This window comes from Embiotoca jacksoni, unplaced genomic scaffold, assembly GCF_022577435.1.
Source record: "Embiotoca jacksoni isolate LCO1_2020_lvr unplaced genomic scaffold, fEmbJac1.0.p SCAF_2, whole genome shotgun sequence".
NCBI lineage: Eukaryota > Metazoa > Chordata > Actinopteri > Embiotocidae > Embiotoca > Embiotoca jacksoni.
Window position 1 is genome coordinate 10,148,412 of NW_027185340.1, and position 24,107 is coordinate 10,172,518.

At 49.9% G+C, this 24,107-nt stretch overlaps 1 protein-coding gene across 31 annotated transcripts in view; it reads left to right on the forward strand.

The window, feature by feature from the left end:
- Nucleotides 1-24,107, forward strand: part of LOC138201202 (titin-like) — a 156,031-nt gene that overhangs the window by 10,683 nt on the left and 121,241 nt on the right. For 22 of the 31 annotated variants that reach the window (XM_069154451.1, XM_069154460.1, XM_069154467.1 and 19 more), the window contains 39 exons: nt 1,288-1,548; nt 2,084-2,143; nt 2,229-2,487; nt 2,714-2,786; nt 2,918-3,127; nt 3,318-3,460; nt 3,556-3,701; nt 3,820-4,047; nt 4,157-4,398; nt 4,482-4,714; nt 4,802-4,966; nt 5,053-5,221; nt 5,622-7,315; nt 7,402-7,683; nt 7,889-8,155; nt 8,381-8,653; nt 8,739-9,002; nt 9,473-9,733; nt 9,833-10,093; nt 10,250-10,513; nt 10,603-10,863; nt 10,957-11,217; nt 11,518-11,778; nt 12,264-12,405; nt 12,497-12,665; nt 12,833-13,064; nt 13,227-13,511; nt 13,652-13,771; nt 13,940-14,128; nt 14,790-15,293; nt 15,566-16,057; nt 16,608-16,658; nt 17,262-20,915; nt 21,418-21,696; nt 21,915-22,481; nt 22,696-22,977; nt 23,064-23,342; nt 23,439-23,720; nt 23,803-24,081. In XM_069154451.1, coding sequence (XP_069010552.1) covers nt 1,288-1,548; nt 2,084-2,143; nt 2,229-2,487; nt 2,714-2,786; nt 2,918-3,127; nt 3,318-3,460; nt 3,556-3,701; nt 3,820-4,047; nt 4,157-4,398; nt 4,482-4,714; nt 4,802-4,966; nt 5,053-5,221; nt 5,622-7,315; nt 7,402-7,683; nt 7,889-8,155; nt 8,381-8,653; nt 8,739-9,002; nt 9,473-9,733; nt 9,833-10,093; nt 10,250-10,513; nt 10,603-10,863; nt 10,957-11,217; nt 11,518-11,778; nt 12,264-12,405; nt 12,497-12,665; nt 12,833-13,064; nt 13,227-13,511; nt 13,652-13,771; nt 13,940-14,128; nt 14,790-15,293; nt 15,566-16,057; nt 16,608-16,658; nt 17,262-20,915; nt 21,418-21,696; nt 21,915-22,481; nt 22,696-22,977; nt 23,064-23,342; nt 23,439-23,720; nt 23,803-24,081 — 14,344 coding nt within the window. Of the gene's footprint in view, nt 1-1,287; nt 1,549-2,083; nt 2,144-2,228; nt 2,488-2,713; nt 2,787-2,917; nt 3,128-3,317; nt 3,461-3,555; nt 3,702-3,819; nt 4,048-4,156; nt 4,399-4,481; nt 4,715-4,801; nt 4,967-5,052; nt 5,222-5,621; nt 7,316-7,401; nt 7,684-7,888; nt 8,156-8,380; nt 8,654-8,738; nt 9,003-9,472; nt 9,734-9,832; nt 10,094-10,249; nt 10,514-10,602; nt 10,864-10,956; nt 11,218-11,380; nt 11,385-11,517; nt 11,779-12,263; nt 12,406-12,496; nt 12,666-12,832; nt 13,065-13,226; nt 13,512-13,651; nt 13,772-13,939; nt 14,129-14,789; nt 15,294-15,565; nt 16,058-16,607; nt 16,659-17,261; nt 20,916-21,417; nt 21,697-21,914; nt 22,482-22,695; nt 22,978-23,063; nt 23,343-23,438; nt 23,721-23,802; nt 24,082-24,107 lie in introns of those variants that run through there. The other 9 variants (XM_069154481.1, XM_069154484.1, XM_069154483.1 and 6 more) reach the window with 7 other exon arrangements.

Below are 24,107 nucleotides of genomic sequence, written 5' to 3' on the forward strand. Positions count from 1 at the left end.
TGATCACATCACACTCATCCGCCAGGTTCACCGTTCAGACAGACGACAGGTGACACGTTTGAAACGCGTGAAGACATCAGAGGTTACGAGTCTGATGACATTTTCAGAAGTAGTGGACGTCGAGGAAGTACATTTTTCGATGGATTATGAGTAAATATATTAAGATGTTAGTCGTATATTTACTTCATAGTTTAATAACACGTCGTAGTAATTCTTTAAATACGTTCTCCGCCTGCTAGTCTGACGAACATGTCTGTGATTTTATCTGTCGGACATAGATTTTAATTTGTTTTTATTGGACTGAAAACAGCTGAGAAGTCAAGTTTGTGTAAACCTGCTTTTAAATGTTTTAAACTCGCTTTTCGATTTGTTTTTTTTCTTTAATCAATCATTCGATTACTTTTTTTACAGTTAGTGATCGGTTGTTTTGATCTTAACACGTCGCTCAGTTTGGTTTTAGCAGGCGGCTTTGCTAGTCGGTTTTGTGCCGTATTAAGCGTCCCTGAAACTCCGCCGCCCGCCCACAGTCCTCCAATACGTGATTCCAGTTCAGTTTAGTGCAAACAGACCGATGCAAACAGGCTGAAAGTAAAAAGCTAAAATCCCCAACAGAAGATGATATGTAGAAGACAAAATAAATAAACACTAATATTCTTGTACTGCAGTATAGAGCTAATGTGCTCCTAACTAAAAATGAGTCAAAACTTCATCTCAAACGTGCCGGTGGTTTCTGGAATAATCGTCCTGTAGCAGCGGACAACGTTAGCCGAAAATCCGTTAGCAGCCGGGACGGACGACCTTGCGTTCCGGTTCTGAACCTTTTCCTACCGTAACTGTAAAAAAACGTCAGCTCATCATTATGCTCACGTATATATTAGCCTCAGCAGTAGCGCTAAATTATTAACGTAGGTTATAAACTAATTAGCTGCTCAAGATGACGTTCGCAGCCTAGCTTCGACCACAGCTCACTGCAACACGTAGAGAATGTTCCTGAGCTGTGATTGGACGGCTGCTGTGAGCTCATCACTCCTGTTGTTATCACTGCTTGCCTGTAGTGCAAACTGGTTGTGAAATGTAGTCTAGTGATAAAATCATGCCTATAAAACAACTAAATGAATCCTTCTTTAACCCAACAAACCCATTTAATCCAGTTCATCCAGTTTCCTCTAAAATTCCCGCTGTAGCTTTAATCCACTAATGTCCTGCAGTTCCTCGCTGTGGTTTAACTGAGAACAAACAGAATATGTCCTTGATGATCGTGTGGTTCCTCCTCTGTGGGTCGCTCAGGTTTCCATCGCCGGCTCGGCTATCGCCACGCTACACAAAGAGTTTTCCTCCTCGTCCTCCGCCACCACCAGACAGATCATCCGGCCCGTCAAGTCTCCCGGTCCGGGTCGTAGTGCAGCGGAGACCCGAGAGATGCCGGAGACCATCCCGCCGCCTTTCAAAGACTTCGCTGAGAAATATCAGAGTGGCTTTGGCACCCAGTTACAGATGGGGGTGGTGTACTCGGGGGGCGTGCGGACCATGTTGGAGGACTGGGATCAGGTTTGTAATCGAGCTCAGCGAGCTGGATCTAAACAGGGCAAGAAAACCTGATGTGTTCGTCCAATATTCAGAACCAAATATCTCAACAACCACCAGACTATCATTGAATCAGCTGAGTTTATTCTCTGATGGAGCTCCTCACTGGCTAAAATATCAATAAGGGGCAGAATTTCCTTTTGCCCAAAAGGTCGAACCCTTTAGATTTGGATTCTGATTTTCATCACACTCACAACGAGTTAAACAACATTTGTTCTCATATTGTGAAGCGATGACGAACCACCTCTCTTCAAAGTCCGGTTTTTTTGATTTCTGTGAAAATCCAGGATTAAATATCCCTCTAATAACAACTTTAACATGCTTTTAAACACTATTGACAACCTCCTTCTCACCTCTTGAGCCAGCCGGCCTCCCCTCCTGTCACCTCTGCATCACGTGTTAGATGTTGTGTGTTCGTCGTGTTGTGTCCGTGTCGTCGACTTTAGAAAAGAGAGGTATTATTATTTGATTTGCTAACAGATGTGTGATTGTACAACAGGTGGTGGAGGCAGCAGCCGTACCTGCAGGTGGCGCTGTGGTCCCGCCCACACTGGTGTCTGTAAGTGTTCTCTTCAGATCATTAAATATGTAAATGCAGCTTTGTGAAAGTGATATTTCTTGACGGCGGTGTGTTTACGTCGCAGGGCTTGAAGAACACGAATGTGACGGAGGGTGAGTCGGTGGTCCTGGAGTGTCAGATCAGCGGTCAGCCGACTCCCGTCATCATGTGGTTCAGAGAGGACTACAAGATCGAGAGCTCCATCGACTTCCAGATCAGCTACGAGAGTGGATTTGCCCGGCTGGTGATCCGCGAGGCATTCGCTGAAGACAGCGGACGCTTCACCTGCACCGCCACCAGCGAGGCGGGAACCGTCAGCACCTCCTGCTACCTGCTCGTCCAGGGTACGAACTAAAAACACATCAAGTGCTTCGCTTTACATCACCCTCAAAGGGAGGTTTTAATAAGAGTGGAGTTCCTCAGGGCTTAATTGTAGGGCCTCTTTTGGTTCACCGTCATTAACTTTTCAGTATGATTTAAAGTTCTGGTATTGATTTCATCAACTCACTGCAGGCAGAATAACTAAGTAATGATGCTGTCTAGTTGGGACTAACTCTGTTTTTCCTCCAGTGTCTGAAGACATTGAGAGCAGAGAAGAGATCTCGGTTATCCATGAACAAGTTGAAACTGCTCAGGAGAAACGGTGAGTCGGTCAAAGCTCCTCCTTAAATTGATCGAGTTTGATGAACATCACACTTCTTTATTTTTACAAGACTGAACCAGAAGGTAACAAGCTCGGTCCTGGAAATCCTAAAAACTGATTTGTGTTTCCAGAGTAACTGAAGAAGCCAAAGATGAGACCTTGTCTCAGGTTAGCGTGGCTGAGTCGGACACCGTTGCTGCTGCTCCCTTCTTCATCAGGAATCCCACCCTCCAGAAGCTGGTGGAAGGAGGAAGTGTCGTGTTCGAATGTCAGGTCGGAGGAAGCCCCAAACCGCACATCATCTGGAAGAAGAGCGGTGTGCCGCTCACCACCGGATACAGGTATGTATCATCTTCAAACGATCGTATTCCTACTCTCCACTGTCAGGACAAACTCTACATGTTTGACTCTACAGCTGGTAAAACATCCGGGTGTCGTTTGTTCACACTGTGGCTGTAATGCACACTGCAGTCTGTAAGGGGCTCTCATCACCAGTAAATAGACAAACTCTTCCCCTCCACTGTCCTTCAGATACAAAGTCGCCTACAAGAAGGAGACTGGGGAGTGTAAGTTGGAGATCTCCATGACCTTCGCCGATGACGCCGGAGAATACTCCGTGTTTGCCAAGAACCAGCTAGGAGAAGTCTCAGCCGCCGCCAGTCTGCTGGACGAAGGTACGTCGGCCCGGTGGACGCACGGGAGAACACGGAGAGATGGAAGGAGAAGGAACCAAACATCACAGTTAATTATTCATTTGTTGTTCCTACAGAGGACTACGAAGCCTACATGAAGAAACAAGAAGAAACCTTTAAGACTGAAATGACAGTTGTGGTGCAGGAGCCCAAAGTGGGCGACATTCCCCCCATCACCGTGACGCCAGTGGAGCCGATGGCCACCGCCTTCATCTCTGGACAGGTAGGAGCATCCTCACCACAGTCGCAGGCCGTCCTGCACACAGTGTACCGGTGGAACCCAATTCTGTACACGTCAATCAATTGATTGACGGTCTTGTAATGTCATGCCATGTGTGCAGGAGTTCCATCTGTCCACCATCGAGCTGAGGATCATTCAGGAGGTCGAGCTCAACATCATGAAGATCACCTACAGAGAGATTGTGACAGAGGACGGAGAGTTGATGGTGACCGCCACCGCCACCGAGGCAGTGCAGCCGGCCTTCGACACCCCCGTCAAGAACTACAGGATCATTGAGGGGATGAGCGTCACATTCCACTGCAAGATGGCTGGAGTGCCGCTGCCCAAGGTGCTTTAATCAACAGGGGTCTCTTCAGTAAACTAATCTAAAATGAAAAGCTCAGAACAACACGGAGGAAACCAAATTGGTTTTACAATGACATTTTATCTCCTGGCAGATTGCTTGGTACAAAGATGGCCAGCGCATCAGGGCTGGAGGTCGTTACCAGATAGAGATTCTGCAGGATGGACGAGCCAGCCTCCGTCTGCCCGTGGTGCTGCCAGAGGATGAAGGCGTGTACACGGCCTTCGCTGCCAACATGAAGGGAAACGCTGTCAGCTCTGGAAAGCTCTACGTGGAGCCGGCTGGAGCTGCGACACCTCAGAGATACACACCACAGCCAGCAGTGCAGAGGATCAGGTGAAGGTTTCACTTGACTCAGAAATACTCATAAACTTTTAGAATCGTGATAAGAGTTTTGACAATGATTGATAATTTCTCAGGTCCACGTCTCCTCGTTCTCTGAGCCGCTCGCCCGGTCGTTCTGCCAGCCAATCTCCTGGACGTTCTCCGGCCCGCCGCCTGGACGAGACCGACGAGGCTCAGCTGGAAAGACTCTACAAACCTGTGTTTGTCATGAAGCCTTCTTCCTGTAAATGCTCTGAGGGGCAAACTGCCCGATTTGACCTGAAGGTCGTCGGCCGACCGATGCCCGACACGTACTGGTTCCACAACGGTGAGCAAAATCTTCATAAAGCGTGTTCATGAAGGAAGAACACTTCTTGGTCTCATGATAATCCAAACCTCTTCATCTGTTCCCCAGGACAACAAGTGGTCAGCGACTACACCCACAAGATAGTAGTGAAAGAGGACGGGACTCAGTCCCTGATCATCGTCCCAGCCATGCCACAGGACTCCGGAGAGTGGACCGTCATCGCTCAGAACCGAGCCGGGCGGTCATCCATCTCCGTCACTCTCACTGTTGATGGTAAGAATAAAACTCACCTTTACATATTAGACGACCTCTGTTGAAGAAGCAGGAACATGTGATGACTCTTCTTCCATCTTTTTCAGCAAAAGAAACCTTGGTACGTCCACAGTTCATCGAGAAGCTGAAGAACATCAGTGTGAAGCAGGGAACTCTGGTTGAACTGGCCGTCAAAGCCATTGGAAACCCCCTGCCTGACATCGTCTGGCTGAAGAACAGCGACATCATCTCCCCACACAAACACCCGAACATCAAGTATGTTTAATGTTGGCTGTAATAAGAGATTTTATAGAATAGCTCTGGTACCCAAACTAAGGATTACACAACAACAATTTACCTGATGCCAACCAATGGCAGAAAAAAGCTTGTAGCACCTGGCACTCATCGCTCCAACTCAGTTTTATTCATTCCGATCTGAAAATGTCGGAATTTAAACTTTATTTTTAGGAAAAATAATTTTTAGTTTTTTATGACCTAAAGTCCAAAATTACCATGGAAACAAGCATCTGTATTTGTGAACTAAATACTACACACTTGAAATCATCAAATATCAGAGGAATAAAAGTACTCCTTAAAACAACTGCAGTTTTTCATTGAATTAAAAAACAAGCTTAAAAAGTAAAATCTATACTGAAGTGAGAATTTCTTGTTCCAGGATTGAAGGAACCAGAGGAGAGGCCAAATTCCAGATTCCCTCTTCTGCTGGCACCGACAGCGCCTGGTACACTGCCACCGCCATCAACAAGGCCGGCAGAGACACCACCCGCTGCAGGGTCAATGTGGAGGTGGACTTTGCTGAGCCGGAACCAGAGAGGAAGCTCATCATCACCAAAGGAACCTACAAAGCTAAAGAGATCGCCCCTCCAGAGTTGGAGCCACTTCATCTACGATACGGTCAAGAGCAGTGGGAAGAGGGCGACCTTTACGACAAAGAGAAGCAGCAGAAACCTCAGTTCAAGAAGAAGCTGACCTCCGTCCGCATGAAGCGCTTTGGTCCGGCTCATTTCGAGTGCAGACTGACCCCTATTGGTGACCCCACTATGGCAGTGGAGTGGCTGCACGACGGCAAACCTCTGGCTGCGGCTAACAGGCTGCGCATGGTCAACGAGTTCGGCTACTGCAGCCTCGACTATGAGGTCGCTTATGCTAGAGACAGCGGCGTCATCACCTGCAGAGCCACCAACAAGTTCGGAGTCGACCAGACGTCGGCCACCCTGATCGTGAAGGACGAGAAGGGCCTGGTTGAGGAGACGCAGCTCCCCGAAGGCAGGAAGGGAGTGTACAGGATGGATGAGATGGAGCGCATCGCTCACGAGGGAGGACCCTTTGGAGTCACTGCTGAAGAGGAAACGGACAAAATGAAGCCGGACATCGTCCTTCTTCCCGAACCAGCCAGAGTGCTGGAAGGCGAAATCGCCCGATTCCGCTGCAGAGTGACCGGTTATCCGGCACCGAAGGTTAACTGGTACCTCAACGGTCAACTTATCCGTAAAAGCAAGAGGTACCGACTCCGTTACGATGGTATTTACTACCTGGAGATAACTGATGTCAAATCCTATGATTCAGGAGAGGTCAGGCTGGTGGCAGACAACAACCTAGGCTCAGCTGAGCATACTGTGAAGCTGGAGATTCAGCAGAAAGAGGACTTCAGAACTCATCTGCGCCGCGCCCCTGAGGCCAAGGCAGCCGAGCCCGCACCCGAACCTGGAAAGACGCACTTTGAGGTGGTGAAAGTTGAGCAGACGACAGAAGAAACTCAGCTGAAAGAGGTCGTCAAGCTCAAGAAGGCCCAAAGAGTCGTCCATGAGAAAGCCACGGAGGAGACGGCGGAGCTGAGGAGCAAGTTCAAACGCAGGACAGAGGAAGGCTATTATGAGTCCATCACAGCGGTGGAGCTCAAGTCTCGTAAAAGGGACGATTCCTATGAGGATCTGCTGAAGAAGACGAAGGAGGACCTACTCCACCATGCCAAGATGAAGGAGGAGGCTGAGAGGAAGAAGGAGGAGGAGCGCAAGCTTACCGCCAAACCTCTCAAACCAGAAAGGGTCAAGCTCTCGGCCAGCATGGAAGCCCCGAAGATCCAGGAGCGCATCACCAGCCAGACTGTCGCGCAGGGCGATGAGGTGAAGTTCAGAGTCCGAGTCGTCGGCAGACCAGAACCCGAGTGTCAGTGGTTCAAGAACGGTGTCCAGCTGGAGAAGTCGGACCGTGTTAACTGGTACTGGCCCGAGGACCACGTGTGTGAGCTGGTGATCAGGAACGTCACGGCGGAGGATTCTGCTAGTGTCATGGTCAAAGCGTCCAGCACTGCCGGAGAGACTTCAAGCCATGCCTTCCTGCTGGTGCAAGGTAATGTAACTTTGGGTTTTCCAAAAAATTACACAGAGTTTGAATTCTGTATTTTTTTGACGTCAGTTTTGTTGTGATTCCTGCAGCAAAACAAGTCATCACCTTCACACAGAAACTGGAGGACATCGACTCGAAGGAGAAGGACACCACGGCTACCTTTGAGTGTGAAACCAACGAACCTTTCGTCAAGGTCAAATGGATGAAGAACAACATGGAGATCTTCTCTGGGGACAAATACAGGATGCATGCCGACAGAAAGGTCCACTTCCTGTCTGTGCTGATGATTGAAATGAGGGATGACGCAGAATATTCCTGCGTGGTTATCGACGATGCTGACATCAGGACGACCGCCAAGCTTAATGTTGAAGGTGTGTTTGCTGACAACTGGCTGTGTTTGAAAGAGAGAATATTTCAGCATTACTTTTGGTGATGATGTTTTTGTTAGCTGGTAGTTCAGTTTCTAGAAGTTAGCTGATATTTATCTGTAAATTACAAGGATATTTCCAAGTAAGGAAAAAGGAAAACCTTTTCACCAGAAAGGCTCATGTACCATTTGTGTTCTGTGATCAACAGGAGCTCCTTTGGAGATCCTGAAGCAGCTGGAGAGCACCGAGGTGCCGGAGACATATTCTGGAGAGTTTGAATGCGTCGTGTCTCGTGAGGATGCCGAAGGCAGCTGGTTCTTTGGAGAAAAGCCGCTCTCTCCCAGCGGTAAATACGTCATGACCTCTCGCCGTGGAAGACACGCCCTCTCTGTGAAGGACGTCAAGAAGGAAGACCAGGGAAAATATACCTTCAAAGTGGCCGACTTCAAGACAAGCGCCTCTCTGAAGATGAAAGGTGAGTCTGGAAGTTGTACTGACATCATCAACAGTTCATACATTTTCTCATTGCACCAAAAGGCATCTAATACGCTAAAAACTCCAGGAGTGGCTGAACTGTCACAATGTTGTTGGTTCCATCCATTAGTTTTGTAAATTGGAGTCTAAAGAAGACAGAAACAGCCTGTAGGGGGCGCTCCTCTGACTGCATGCAGTGCTCAACCTGCTCGTCTTCATGTTGCAGTGCGCCCAGTGACCCTGATGCAGCCTTTGACCGACATGACCGTCTGCGAGGGCGACATCGCTCAGCTGGAGGTCAAGTTTTCTCAGGAGAACGTTGAAGGATCCTGGATGAAGAACGGCCAGCCCATCACGGCCTCGAACCGTGTGCACATAGTTATCGACAAACAAATCCACAAACTCCTGATCGAAGATACGAGCAAGGCCGACTTTGGGATGTACTCCTTCGTGGTTCCCGCTCAGGAGATCTCCACCTCTGCAAAGCTGAACATTCAGAGTAGGTCGCCTGGGAGGCTTTTTCAAAGTAACGTAATGTTCCTAAATAAAATGTCACACACCAAACATTTTATCTCGTGTTGCAGCGATCGGCATCCTGATTCCACTCAAGGACATGAATGCTGTTGAGGGCACCAAGGCCGTCTTGGAGGCCAAGATCTCCGCTCAGGACGTCAGCTCCGTCAAATGGTACCACAACGACAACCTGCTGACACCCAGTGACCGAGTCCAGGCAGTGGCAAAGGGAGCCAAGCAGCGCCTGGTTTTCACCAGGACCTACGCCTCCGATGAAGGACGCTACAAACTGGTGGTCGGCCGGGCTGACACCAGCTGCAAATTCACCATTCAGAGTAAGTTACACATGAAATATTTAAGTCTAAACATGAAGACCATTATTTGTTTGCAGGATTCTTACTCTTGTAGTTTTAAGGGAACATTTTGGTTTTATGGTACACCAATAAAAATGATAGTAAACCAAGAATCAGTTATTAAACGGAGCGAAATGTTCACAGAAGCCTCAAATATGAGAGGTCTGATTTTCAGTAAAGAACCAACCAATCACTGTGCAGTATTTACACAGAATATGAATCAAAACTGACTCAACTGCTTCGTCCAATCTGAACAGGACTGAGGATACAGCTCCATCTGCGGGATACTTTGATTATTATATGTTCTATGAAGTAGAGTGATATTCATACGTGACCCAAAATATAAATCTTTTTCATCGTTAATGTGGAGCGATGTAAATATGAAAGGAAGCCAGTCGATCAGTGGTTACTGAGCATCGGGTTTATAATCAACCTTTGTCCCATCTCCACAGCGGTCCAGATTGTGAAGCCGATGAAGGACAAAGAGTGCTCCGAGTCCGAGAACGTCACCTTCGAAGTGGAGGTGTCTCATCCGGGCATTGACGCCTTCTGGACCTTCAAGAGGCAGCCGCTCAAAGCTGGTGCCAAGCACAAGATGGAATCCAAAAACAAGCACCACACCCTGACGGTCATGAATGCTATGAAGGATGAAGAGGGCGAGTACATGTTCGCCGCCGGTGAGAAGATGTGCAGTGCTTCACTCACCGTAACAGGTACGCCGCACTCATTGTTTGAATTCAATTCGAACAAGCTCAGCCGTCCCAAAGCAGGTTTCTATCGCCCAACGTTGACTGGCTGTCTTCTCCCACCAGGCGGTGCCATCAAGAGGCCTCTGCGCGACCTGGTTGTAGCCGACTCCCAGACCGCGGTGCTGGAGTGCGAAGTAGCCAATCCTTCCGCAGAGGGAAAGTGGCTGAAAGACGGCCAGACCATCGACTTCAGTGAGAACGTGCTGAGCGAGGTGAACGCTGCTGTGAGACGCCTCGTCATCGTCATCACCAAAGCGACTGACATTGGAGAGTACACCTACCAGGTCGCCACCTCGAAGACCTCCGCCACGCTGAAAGTGGAGGGTAGGTCCTCACAAATGCTCTACACAGCCTTTTGGTGTTAGAAGGAATATTATGTCCTTAATAATACAGAATTATTTGTCCAGTTCTTAAGTTCTCATCCATTGTTCCCACTAAGTAACGCAAATCAACGAACCATGATAACATTTGTCTCCTCAGCCGTGAAGATCAAGAAGACCCTGAAGAACCTGAACGTGGTCCAGACTCAGGAAGCTCTGTTCGGCCTCGAGCTGACCCACGAAAACGTCAGGGGAGCACAGTGGATCAAGAACGGCATCGAGATCCAGCCCAGTGATAAATACGAAATCAGTATTGAGGGCACAGTCCACACGTTGAAGATCAATAACTGCACCACTCATGATGAGTCTGTTTACTCCTTCAAACTAGGAAAACTGTCTGCAAATGCCAGGCTGAATGTGGAAAGTAAGTCACCAAATAAAACAACACACCTTTTCAGTTTTAGACCTGGTGAGTCCGAAAAACATTTTCAGACTGCCATTATTTTCCCACAGCCATCAAGATCCTAAAGAAGCCAAAGGACGTGACGTCACTGTTGGGAGCAACGGCTGTATTTGAAGTTGGCATCTCAGAGGACGACATTCCAGTCAAATGGATGTTCAAAAACAAGGAGCTGAAGCCCAACGAGCACTACAGGATGCTCTCTGAGATGAAGAACCACAAGCTGATTGTCCAGGATGTGGAACCCAGCAAAGAGGGCGAGTACACGGCGGTGGTGGGTCAGCTGCAGTGCAGCGCTCGCCTCACTGTGGAGTGTAAGTGTCATCCCGGTGCAGGTCGTTAGCAGGTGTTCAACATGTCCAATGTGCAACAAAAGAAGACGTTTTCTCTTTCCACTTTGCCCTCAGCTCTGCGTGTCACCAAACCCATGAAGAGCGTGGTGGTGCCGGAGACTCAGGTGGCCACGCTGGAGTGCGAAGTGTCGCACTTCAATGTGCCGTCCGTGTGGCTGAAGAACGGTGTGGAGATCGAGATGAGCGAGAAGTTCAGGATCGTGGTTAAGGGGAAACTCCACCAGCTGAAGATCATGAACACCAGCAAGGACGACTCTGCAGAGTACACCTTTGTCTGCGGGAACGACCGCGTCTCTGCTACGCTCACCATTAGCCGTAAGTCACTGCAACGCTAACCGTTATCCATAAGTCACTGCAGCGCTAACCGTTAACCGTAAGTCACTGCAACGCTAATCGTAAGTCACTGCAGCGCTAACCGTTAGCCGTAAGTCACTGCAACGCTAACCGTTCGCCGTAAGTCACTGCAGTGCTAACCATTAGCCGTAAGTCACTGTAACGCTAACCGTTAAAGATCATCATTTAAAAAATTGTGCATCTTCATCTCTACTTTGTGTTCTTCCCGGAGTGTGAAAGATTCGGGAACTTACTATGATTTTTATTGTTTTTGTTTTATAGCTATCCTCATCACCACGATGCTGCAGAACCTGAATGCTCAGGAGAAAGACACGGTCACGTTTGAGGTGAACGTAAACTACGAAGGAATCATGTACAAATGGCTGAAGAACAGTGTGGAAATCCGGTCCACGGATCGATGCCAAGCTCGCTGCAAACAGCTCACTCACACTCTGAGCATCAGGAATGTTCACTTTGGAGACAGCGCCGAGTACACCTTCATGGCCGGCTCTGCAGTTACCACCAGCAAACTCTACGTCGAGGGTAAGAAGCCTTTTAATTGTATTTGACTCCTCAACCTAGCTCTCTTCATCAAATAATACAAATATTACTACATGGTGCTGACAACCATCTGAAGGAACTCGAGAACCTTGTTTACCACATGAACCATAAAGAAACCAACCTAACCTACTAAAGGTCACAAGGTACCTCCTGGGTGAGCACTAGATACACTTACAGCATTCCCGAAAACATGAACCTCCTCGATAAACACTAAAATCAGAACGTAAGCATTGCACTATCGAACCTCTTTAAGGAAAACTAGAACTTGTTTATCTCCCCCAATGACCAGTTGAATCTCTTCAAGGACTTGTCCTGTATGGAAGCAGTTTTTCATGTTTTTAAATATGTACTTTCATGATGTGGAACTTGGGCTGATGACACTACTTTGCTGCTTTGTTGAGATCGGACTCACTGGCCGACGCAGGTTTGATGAAGTTGGTTTGTGTCCCTGGTTGTTTGTGCTGCAGCCCGTGTGGTCGATTTCACCAAACACCTGAAGGACCTGAAGATCACGGAGAAGAAGAGGGCTACCTTTGAGTGTGAAGTCTCTGAAGCGAATGTTCAGGTGATGTGGATGAAGGACGGTCAGGAGCTGGAGATGTCCGACAGGTAGGTGCAGGTGCATTCAGGTGCAGAAACACTTGAAACATTTTACCAACATTGCGATCAACTTCTACGTTACCTTCTGCGGTTCCTGTAGGTATAAGATGAGCTCGGATAAATTCGTGCACCGTCTGGTTCTGCCGTCGGTCCGCCTGTCTGATGTCGGAGAATACACCGCTGTGGCTGGGTCAAGCATGTCCAAGGGCCACCTGGGAGTGGAGGGACGAGACATCAAAATCTCAGATCCGGCCAGCAGGGACATCACGGTGAGACCACGGAGATTCAAAGACACAATGTCTGTTCAAAGTTCACAACCTGTAACAGACTCACTGCTCATCGTTTGATCTACTGAAAGCAAAACATCCAAACAGGTTCCCTCTACTGGAACCTCTGTTTTCTCGTATTGAACTTGACTAATCACCTGGTTCTGCAGGTTGTTGAGAAACACCGAGCGACCTTCGAGTTCGAGGTGAATGAGGATGACGTGGAGGGTCGTTGGATGAGGAACGGTGTGGAGATCCAGTTCTCGGTGGAGGAGAGGTTCAACTACGCCACCATCAGGAAGCTGCACCGCCTCACCATCTCTGAGACCTACCGGAGTGACGCCGGCGAGTACACGTTCGCCGCCGGCAAGAACCGCAGCACCATGACCCTCAACGTCAAATGTAAGGGTTCCGATCTGACATCATTCCTTTTCTTCTCCAGTTCAACAACAAAAAATTAATCGCAGTTCAATGATAATCTCTGAAATCTTTGGACGTGATACATAAAAACTGAAAGATTCACTTATTCACATATTCTGATGAACCTTCCTGTCGTCTGTTCAGTGCCTGAGCCTCCTCAGATCGTCCGCCACATGCAGCCCCAAACGGCAATGTCGGGCAGGTCGGTCCGCTTCTCGGCGCAGGTGAGCGGCATCCCTCCACCTCAGGTGTTCTGGTACAAGGACTCCCAGGTTCTGTCCGCCAGCTACAAGTGCAAGTTCCTTCACGATGGAGAGGAGCACACGCTGCTGCTGCTCGAATGCTTCCCCGAGGATGCCGCCGTCTACAGCTGCGAGGCCAAGAACAACTACGGAGAGGCGACAAGCTCCGCCCCTCTCACTGTGGAAGGTGGGTTTAGAGATCTCTCCCAAATCTGAGGCTGTATCTCGGACCACCAACACTGCAGCAAAGATCTGTTTACAAACAGCTGGTTCGAGTCGCAGTGGAGGAGCTGATCATGACTGACTGTGTTTTTGTTTTCCTTCCAGTTCCTGAGGTGGCTGAAACCGTGGCCCGGGTCTCTGCTCCGGTCCTCGTCACTCCCTTGCTGGACCTCCTGGTCTCAGAGGGAAAGGCTGCCCGGTTCCAGTGCAGCGTCTCTGGGGAAGGTAGTGACCTCTGCTCCTCTCCTGCTGGTTGTTGGACAGAAATATAACTACTGTCACATTTTACTGTTCAGTACTTTCTGACTTCAAACTCTGCAGCCGTTACAATCAGTACTGTTTCCTGTAACATGGTTCACGTCGTTCTGACCGTGACGAACACTGTGTCTCCAGACCTGCAGGTTTCCTGGTTCTGTAATGACAGAGAGCTCAGGCAGTCAGACATCTTCAGGATATCACATGATGGTGAAACCTGCACGCTGGAGATCTCTAGAGTCCTCCCCAACCACGAGGGAGAGTACTCATGTGTTGCCACTAACTCAGCAGGAATGGCCACATGTGCTGCCACTTTAAATATCGACGGTAAGTTCACGTGTCGATCGGATAAACCTATCTCTGTCGGGCCCTGCATGTTCCTCAGCAGTCCGACCGCAGGTTAGCATGTTCCTCAGCAGTCCTACTGCAGGTCAGCATGTTCCTCAGCAGTCCAACCAAAGGTTAGCATGTTCTTCAGCAGTCAGACTAAAGGTTTGCATGTTCTTCAGCAGTCAGACTAAAGGTTTGCATGTTCCTCAGCAGTTAAACTGCAGGTTAGCATCTGACTGGTTTCTGTGAGTATGCAGGACAGATGTTGTTGTTTTTTATAGCAGACCTGGACTCTCTTATCCTCCCTGTTAGCATCATCTTGCAGGTCTCTCTTCAGTCATGCATGATGTCTTCTCTTCCTCCACGAACAGCTCTTAACAGACTTCATAGTGAAACGTGAGTCTTTGTTTCAGAGGAATGCAGTTTGTTCAGAGCAGAGCTGAACTCTGAACTCTGAAACAGAGCTTTCCAGGTTCCTCACACTCGAGCACAGACTGTTTTCTATTTGAAATCATGGTTCTGGTCGAACCTGCATGATGGAAACCAGCCGCTGTCCTCTCGCTGATCCTAGACACTCCGCCCCAACGACACAAGTGACCTGGAGAAGTCACCAGAATGATGTGTTGACCTAATTCTTCTACTCTTTCTTACTGCCCAGATGAAGAGGCCTTAGGTAGTGTGTCCATGGCCGGGCCAGAAGCTCACGTAATTCAGAGCCTGGAGGCTCAGACCGAGAGTTTCATCTCTCGGTCGGCGGGGCAGTCGACCCGCGGCGTCGAATTTACGGAGACGCTCTCTGAGAGCTCTTCTGTGTCGTGGCGGACGGTTGAGATTCAGATGGAGAGCGTGAGCTCTGAGAGCAGCTTTGATTTCAAACTCTCAGCCGGCCCCGAGCTGCTGATGGAAATGAGCGACGTCCGAGTGAGAACCGGTGAGATGGCCGAGTTCAGCTGCTCGTTCGCCGGGCGGCCATTCAGCGCAGTGGTCTGGGATCATAACGGCCAGAACCTGGCGGACACGGAGCGGGTGAGGAGCTCTCAGAGCGGGGCCATGTTGTCCCTGCTCATCCAGGGTGTTGGCGTGGCGGACCAAGGCGAGTACCGCTGCACCGCCACCAACCAACACGGCCACAACAGCTCCTCCGCCCAGCTCACTGTTGAAGGTGGTTAATCTTTCTCTTTTTATCCGTCTGTCTCCATCTGGTTCATCACACCCCCGCTCCTGCTCCTCCCGCTTCCTCCCCCTGACTTAACTCCTCCTTCAGGCTGTAACCTATCAGACTGTAATAGAATAACCAGCTCTGTAGTCGACTTCCTCCTCCTCCTGCAGCTTCCCCTCGCTAACCTCATCCTCCATTTCTACTAACCCTGTTTAGAGTCTCAGCCATTTACTCTCTGACCCCTAATTACTCTCCCTAACTTTATTCTCACCCAGCGAAAGAAGCAAATCTCAAAGCAGAAACCCCCATCCCTACCGATTCTGTACGTAAAGTGTCTCAGGCAGACAGGGAGACCCCTAGAGACCCCCCCGACCAAGACAAGCAGGAGGCGGTGGAGAGGCCGGGATCCTCCCAGACACCGTACAGCCTCATCAGCCAGCTGTATTTCCCAGACGTCTTGGCTCATGACGAGCGAGGTCAACGCCTCTCCGGCTGCCCCGACTTCCTGATCCAACTCCCCCCCGAGCTGCTGGTCAGAAGCAGAGATAGCAGCTCCCTGTTTTGCGTTATGAAGGGGCTTCCCACTCCGTTTGTCATTTGGCTTTACAAGCGGTTGAACGTTGAGGACTGTGTGTCGTACTCTCTGAAACATGACGGCCCCCTGTGCTGTAGAAATGTTAACAGTGGGGGAGTCGGACACGGGGGCTCTTACACTTGCAAAACTGTGAGCTCAGCCGGCGATGCTGAGTGCGGCACAGTGACGAAAGGTTGGCATCTGCATGCTTTTGGTTCTTCTGCTCGCTCGGCCTCTGTTTGGGCCACCACTCATGCACACCGCTTCCCACCTACACAGCCAGCAGCGGCACACGTGTTCACAGGGCGACATCACGTGTTCACAGGGCGACATCACGTGTTCACAGGGCGACATCACGTGTTCACAGAGCGACACCACGTCTTCACAGGGCGACAGCACGTGTTCACAGGGTGACAGCACGTGTTCACAGGGCGACATCACGTCTTCACAGGGTGACACCACGTCTTCACAGGGTGACAGCACGTCTTCACAGGGCGACACCGCGTCTTGCAGCTGGTCCTAACACTGTGTTTAGGAGAGGTCGCTGACTCAAACATGGGCAGAGAAAAAGGGACACTCACACCACTGAGGAGCTAAACACTAAAAGGCCGAAGGACGCATGCACAGAGACACAACAAAGGAGATGACATGGATGCACGACCTGGCACTGATTCTAACAGTCTTGCATCATGTGTGCAGTTTCGAGGAGAGTTTTTAACTTGTGGACGTCTGTGTCTTTACAGCAACTACGGTGGAGAAGGAACCGGCGGTTCACATGCAGCAGGAAGTGAAAGGTAAATATGTCCCAGCAGGTCTCTGTGATAGAGAACTGAACGTCCTAATTCACGTATTAACGAAGCTGATTTTAATATTTTCTACAGGTGATGCTGATAAGAAATTCATCAGCATTTCTAACATTGTTCAGAAGGTCTGACTGGTATTTTACACTGAATGAGCCATTTTCCAAAATAATTTAAAAAAAAAACTGAAGGTGGACTTTGGATTTTTAAAGCTCTTCCTGTAAACCGTAGCCGTTCAATGATGATTTATTATTTAAGCCTCGGTCCTGATGACATCACTGCCGATCCAACAACAATGTTAAAGCTCCCTCCAGTGTGATATTATATCACATATATATACCAACTAAATAAAATATGAAATTTAAATATATTCATATTGTGGAAGCAACTCACTCTCAAAATATAAAACTTTTTGTTTGTGTGATGTACATTTCCATGGCAACACATGGCAATAAAAACAATCAGTCGCATCAGTAGACTCTTATGTAATGTATGTAATGTTTACTACTCCAGGAAGTAGTCCGACCCTTAGCTGTATGCGCTGCCTCCCGTTCTGTTTGACTGTGTCTCACTTTAAACTGTCATTATTCCACTCAGCCTTCTCTAGCTCTGTCGTCACGGTGGAAGAGGAAACCCGGGACTCGTACCACACTGGCCTCAAGTTACCAGACAGAACCGGAACACTTGAACTCAAGCCAGAGTCCAAACGCTTCTCCAGCACTTTGGAGAAGAAAAAAGAAAAACCAGTTTTCCTCAGCCAACTTTCTCCAGCAGCTGCGACTGTCGGAGAAATGGCCACGTTCACCGTCAAAGTGTCCAGTTTCCCTAAACCGACTGTTGAGTGGTTCCACAACGGGCAGAGTGTCGCCAGTTCGTCTGTCTATTCGTTCGTTCACGAACGCGACGAGTACAGTTTGGTCATTAATAGAGTTCGAAGGGAGTTTGAGGGCGAGTACTCCTGCACGGTCAGCAACAGGTTCGGCCAGGCAACCTGCACTTCTTACCTGCATGTTCAGGTGAAGGAGCCTGAGAGGGAAGAAAGGCATGATGGGAGAACATTTGTCGCATCAGGAAAACCCCCAGAGTTCACGGAAACCATCGAGTCTGCCCAGGTGTCGGAGGGAGGTCAGGGTTTCTTCAGGTACACCGTGACCGGAGATCCCCTCCCTGAGGTGCAGTGGCTCAAAGGAAACCTTCACCTACAGCCCGGCGGGTTCTGCTTCATCGTGAACAACCCCGATGGGTCAGGCTTCATTAACATTAAGAGTGTGAAACAGGAGGACAGCGGCGTCTACGCCTGCAAGGCCTCCAACCAATACGGAGAAGCCTCTTGTGTTGCGGAGCTGCTGGTGTTCAGGGAGGAAAGTCAGGAGGTGCACACGCTAGTTCAGAAAAGTAAAAGTTTGAAGATATCAATGACCGAACAGCGATTAGTCCAGGAGAGAACCCGGTCTGATCAGATGATTTATACCATCAGCACTGGAGACCGGCAGGTTATTCCCAGTGAAGAGGTGGAGACCCTCCGAGAGCTCGATATCTCCGCGGCCACCCTCCACCGAGAGCAGCTCACCCAGCAGGCGGCCGTGCTGCAGTCTCACCACGTACAGGAGAGGGTTTCCGTGGCTCTGAGCCGTCCCCCTCAGGTCTCAGCCGTCCCTGTAAAACAGCTCCACATGGCCACTTTCCTATCGTCGGTCCAGGAGAGACAGAAGATCACAGAGCAGCACTCCGAGCGAATCCTCAGCCCCGAGGTAGTCGAACTGCAGTCAGCCAAAGAGCAGCCGTCCAGGCTCATGTCGGCTACATCTCAGGAGGTCGTGCCGCTCACCACGGTGAGAGCCGAGGCGCTGACGGACCGGGATCCAGAGCGTCTACAGACTTCCAAGGAGCCCAGGCAGCCTGTTAGCGGTCACCTGGTAGAATCCGCTCTGCCCATCTTAGAGGAAAGCTCCAGCGTCATGCACCGACCGGAGGAGGAGAGGAGCTTCCGGGTCACCGAGGGGGTGAAGATCTTGTATTCGGCTCAGTCTGCAGAGCAGCTGCAGCTCACTGAAGGACACTCGCAGCTTCTGCCAGCTTTGGATGCAGCCACCGCACCTCTGATTGAAACAGAGCAGCCCAAAGCAGTGGTCGCACCGGTGAGTGAAACGAGAGTGGCTTTATCCAAAGAGCAGAAACTAGAAATACAAAGTCCAGAGCAGCAGAGCATCGCCCCACGTAAAGACAGGGTGTCCCGGTCGGCTATAACCACTGAGGAGAGGTACCAGATGCAGGCGGAGCGGACAGGACACGTGCCGTCTATCGCATCTCCTGTGTGTCTGCAACCTCAGCGAGAAGGAGAACGACTCCTGAACCTGCAGGTCGTCAGCGATCAGGACATCCTTCAGTCCGAGGGGAGGTTCAGCAGGGAAACGCCCTCTACGGAGCAGGCTGACGCCAGGGAGAGTCCAACCTTGTTGCACTCGGTGACTCAAGAGGAGCAGAGGACGGTCGTTTGTGAGGTGACTTCAGAGTTGGCAGCAAAGACTGACACCACCTCCATCCAGCCAAAGAAAGAGTTACCGCAAGCAAAACACCTCCAGACGATCCATTCTCCATCGGTTTTACCCAAGGAAGGCATACTGACCATCACCAAACCTGACCAGCAGGTGGCAGTGCAGAAGCAGGAGAGGGCTAAAAGACATGCAGCGACCTCAGAGGAGAGAAGACAGATCACTGCAGATTGCCACAAACATCTCGATATGTCTGTGACTGGCGTTGAGTCGCAGCTTCGAACCGAGTCCAGGCCTCCAAGCATCCTCCCGGTGTCGTCCTGGCCCCTGCAGCTGCCGAAGGAAACCCCCTTTGTCTCTGACATCAAGCAGCAGCGAGCGCTGGTCCAGAGAGAGGACTACTGGAACATCATGCAGTCTCTGAACATCACAGACACTCAGACTCTGGAGGAAGGTCACACCACCGGTCTGGAAACTGATGAGAAGTTCAAGCTTGACATGAAACTTGAACCCAAGATCCCCAAAAGACCAGTTTTCATCGAAGAGAAGGCAGTGGCCACGGAAAACTGTGCTATCTTAGAGGCTGCTGAGCAGGACTTTGCAGTCCAGATCCAGGAGGGCCAGTCGGTCCGACAGTCGGTGTTGTTGGAAGAGAAGTGGGTGATGATGGGGGAGCAGTCGCGTCAGATATTTAAATCCGAGGGCTCGACTGTCAGCGTTCAGACGCAGCCCAAAGGAGTTGTGTTTGTACACGAGTCTCAGGACGCTCAGACTTTACCCAAAGAACTCACCTTTGTGATTCAGATCCCCAAACTGTCGAGTCTGAACGTCCGGCGTCAGCTCAGAGACGCTCTCCAGTCGGCTGTGGCCAGCGAGCAGCCAGTGTTACTGGCCGATGTCGTGGGAAGATTAGAGGAGGCGGAGGTTCAAGAGGTGAAGGTTCAGAGGGAGCCCAGACAGACCAGGTACACATACCTGATCACATCACCAGGTGCCCCTCTGGAGATCACTCTGTCCTTAGAAGGGGAGTACCCTCAGACGGCAGACCTCAGGTCTGAGCTCCGGGTTGCTCTGCATGCTCTGGTTCTCCAGGATCAGCACAGTCTGACGTCCGAGCAGCCCGGCACCGGGCAGGTCGACCGGCTTCAGAAAGTGCAGCTGAGCTCAGCTCCCTCCAAAGAGGTGTTGTCGTCTGTGGTGGAGACTGTGACGGTGGCAGAAAGCGCAGCTGGGCTTCCTCCTGCTGCCGCTCATTCTGCAGCCGTCAAGACTGAAGCCGGGGCATCCTTTCAGAGCGCCACGGTTCAGAGTCGGACTGAGATCCACGAGTCCCGGCAGCTGAGGGACGAAGTGGTCGCCACAGCGCCTGTAGGCCAGGCTGTGAGACAACATGTGGACATTGTTGTCCAGAGAGAAACCAGAGAGGAGTACCTCTCGGAGGCGATCCTGATCAGTGAGTCCTCTGACAGTCTGGTGGATTATCCCATAGTCGTCGAATCTCTGGAGGATGTTTGCGCTGAGGAAAACGGCAGAGCAGTTTTTACCGCCACGATAAAGTACAGCACCAAGGTAAACTGGTTTTTCAACGGCCAATCGGTGAAATCTGGCAAAGAGTTCAAGTGTTCCAGAGAGCACGACACATACACACTGGTTATCCACAAGGTTGTCAAGGAGACGCACCAAGGAGAGTATGTTTGTGAGGCTGAGAATGAAGCCGGCAGGACAACGACGTCTTCCAGACTCACTGTGATCTCAAGAGGTTTGATGATGGACGACTCTTTGATATCATCATCAACTAACTCACACTTTGGTGAATTTCAAATTCTGTTGTCTGGAAACCTCAAACTGTAATGAAGTTTAAAAAAAACTAACAGTCTCTTAAAGTCTCTGGATATTTTCCGAGCATATTTAAATTTGTGTGTTTGAGGTTTTCACTCGACAGCAAAGCGACATCCTCACTTTCACTCCATATCGTTCCTCTGTCCATCCCAGAAATCACCTCCAACTCCCAATCTCTAAACACGCATCATTCACTCTGCTACATTCCTCTTTGCATCTTTTCTCCCTTTTTCATCACAGAGTCTCTGTTCATCTCAAACCTAATCCATCTTCCTCCTCCACAGTCACCTCAGGATAACTCTCACTTTCCATCCCAGGGTCACTGCATCTCTTCCACCTCCAGTAGAAACAGTTTTCCTCCATTTCCACCTCTTCTGATCACTAACTCTGACCTTTGTCTTTCTTTCCCTCCGTGAACGCAGTGAAGCCTGTGTTCAGGCACAGAATCGTCCCCATGGAGATCAACATTGGCCACTCGGCCAGGTTTGAATGTGAGACGGAGGACGCTCCAAACGTGAACTTCAAGTGGTTCAAAGACGGACACCCCCTCAAGGAGGGCGACAAGTACCGCATCATCAGCCGCTTCAGTACCTCCTTTCTGGACCTGCTGAGTCCAAACAGGGACGACAGCGGCGAATACACCTGCAAGGCGTCCAACCAGCACGGCAGTGATGAATGCTCCGCCTCCCTCAGAGTGACGGGTAAGAGCGACGCACGTTTCCTTCCTCCTAGCTGGTTGTGTTCGGAGCTGTCCTTGGTAATGAACGATGTGTAGCTGTTGCTGGTCGGCTTTCAGTTCTTCAGACTTTGAAGACTTTTTAAACTTTTTCTTTCGCTGCTGGTTTGATGTTTTGTCCAACTGCCGAGTTTCAGTAACGTTTGACCACTAATGTGTTTCTCTTGTTCTTAATCCTTGTAGAGAAATGCCCTCCTGGGTTTATAAGTAAGCCTGAGCCTCAGACTGTGTTTGTTGGAAAGAGGGCAGTGATGCAGTGTGTAATAACAGGATCTGCCCCTCTGAACGTTGTCTGGTTCAAAGACAACCAGGCTCTGCCCGCAGTGCCGACACGCTACCAAACCTCTTGTGAACAGAATAAACACACTCTTGAGATCGGCCGGTTGGAGGCGGCCGACCGCGGGCTGTATGTGTGCCGGGCGGCTAACGATGTCGGCACAGCCGAGTGCAGCGCAGAGCTGCGTGTTGTTGATAAGCCCAGCTTTGTGAAGCCCCTGGGCGCAGTCGCTGCCGTGGTCGGCACTCCTCTGCACCTGGACTGTCAGGTGGACGAGGACACCGGAGTGACCGTCACCTGGACCAGAGACGGTAGAAAGGTCCACCAGTCTCCGGACTGTAAGCTGTCTTTTGAGGAGAAGATAGTAGCTCTTGATATCCTGAAGACCACACTGAAAGATTGTGGAAAATATGTATGCACGGTGGCTAACGAAGCCGGGAGCGCATCCTGCTCCACCTCGGTGAAGGTCCAAGGTAAGAGCTGTCTAGTTAACGTTCATGGATGCTGCAGCATTTGGAGCTCATTACAAATCTGCAGTACTGAAGGTTAACATGATTTTATCCTGTGGTTTTAATGCAGCTGCTCTTTTCCAAGACTTAAACCTCTTCTCTTTATATGCTGGCTTTGTTGTTTTTAAATGACTTCTTTGACTTCATCGTGGCTCTTTTCAACCACACGCCCTTCCAGAGCCGCCAGTGTTTGTAAAGAGGCTGGAAGCCGCGAGCGTCTGGAAGCAGGGCGGCTCTGCGCGGCTGCAGTGCTCCGTCAAAGGATCCCCCGAACTTCACACCGCCTGGTTCTTCAACAACACGGAGCTGTCTGCCTCCAGCAGACACGCTCTCAGTCTGAAGGATGGCGTCGCCACTCTTGAGATCCAAGACGTAATTTTGAGTGATGGTGGAAACTACACCTGTGAGGTGCTCAATGAGTCAGGCTGTGAAAGCTGCAGCACTAAAGTAACAGTGAAAGGTGTGCAGATTTAGGCTGTTTCATCCAAAACCACATTTTCAGTCAGTGTAAGAACGAGTTTAACCGAACTCCATGTTGTTCTGTAGAACCTCCATCTTTCAGGAAGGAGTTAAAGCCCATAGAGGCGATCAGGGGAGCCGTCACTGTGCTGCAGTGTGAGATTTCAGGCTCTGCACCATTCGATGTGGCATGGAGAAAGAATAATAAATGCCTGTCTGCAGACAGGAAGTACAGAGTGGTGTCTCAGGGATGCCTGAGCTCTCTGGAGATCCAGTCGTTTGAGAGCGCTGACGCCGGCGAATACGAATGTGTTGTGTCGAATGAGGTCGGGTCAGAAACCTCAAAGTCAGTGGTCAAACAGAAAGGTTAGTGACATGAAAAAACACCAGGACCAGTCTTCATTATTAGAACCATCTGTAGTCCTGTTACTGATGTCATCATCACTGATGCTGTTATTTCAGAACCACCTATGTTCTCTAAGAGGATTCAGAGTGCCACAGCGGTACTGGGAAACACAGTGAAGCTGCAGGGAGCCCTGAAAGGCTCTGCCCCCATCACTGTCAAATGGATGAAAGACTCTGAGCTACTCAGAGATGACGATCCAAACGTCAAAATGACTTTTGAGAACAACGTGGCTGCCATGTCCTTCTCGTCCGTTGAGTTAAAACACGGCGGCAAGTACACCTGTCTGGCTGAGAACGAGGCGGGGCAGCAGAAATGTGAAGCCACCTTAACAGTTCAAGGTTAGAGCACCTTCCCGTTTACCAGAGAAGTTTTCAGAGTCCAGAGCTGTTTGTGAAGTTTAAACCTGCTGTTGTATTTTAGAGCCGGCTAGGATCTTAGAGAAAGCAGCGTCCATCAGTGTGACCGCAGGACATTCGGCCACGCTGGAGTGCACCATCTGTGGAAGCCCGGAGCTCAAAGTGAAGTGGTTTAAAGACGGGAAGGAGATGGTCAGTGGGCGTAAATATAAGATGACGGTGAAGGGGAACGCCGCCGTGTTAAAGATCCTCAGTGCCGATAAAGGAGACACGTCAGAGTACAAGATGGAGGTGTCCAATAAAGTGGGGAAGGACCAGTGCTCCTGCTCCGTCTCCATCATCGGTCAGTGTTAGCCAAGAATTTATCAG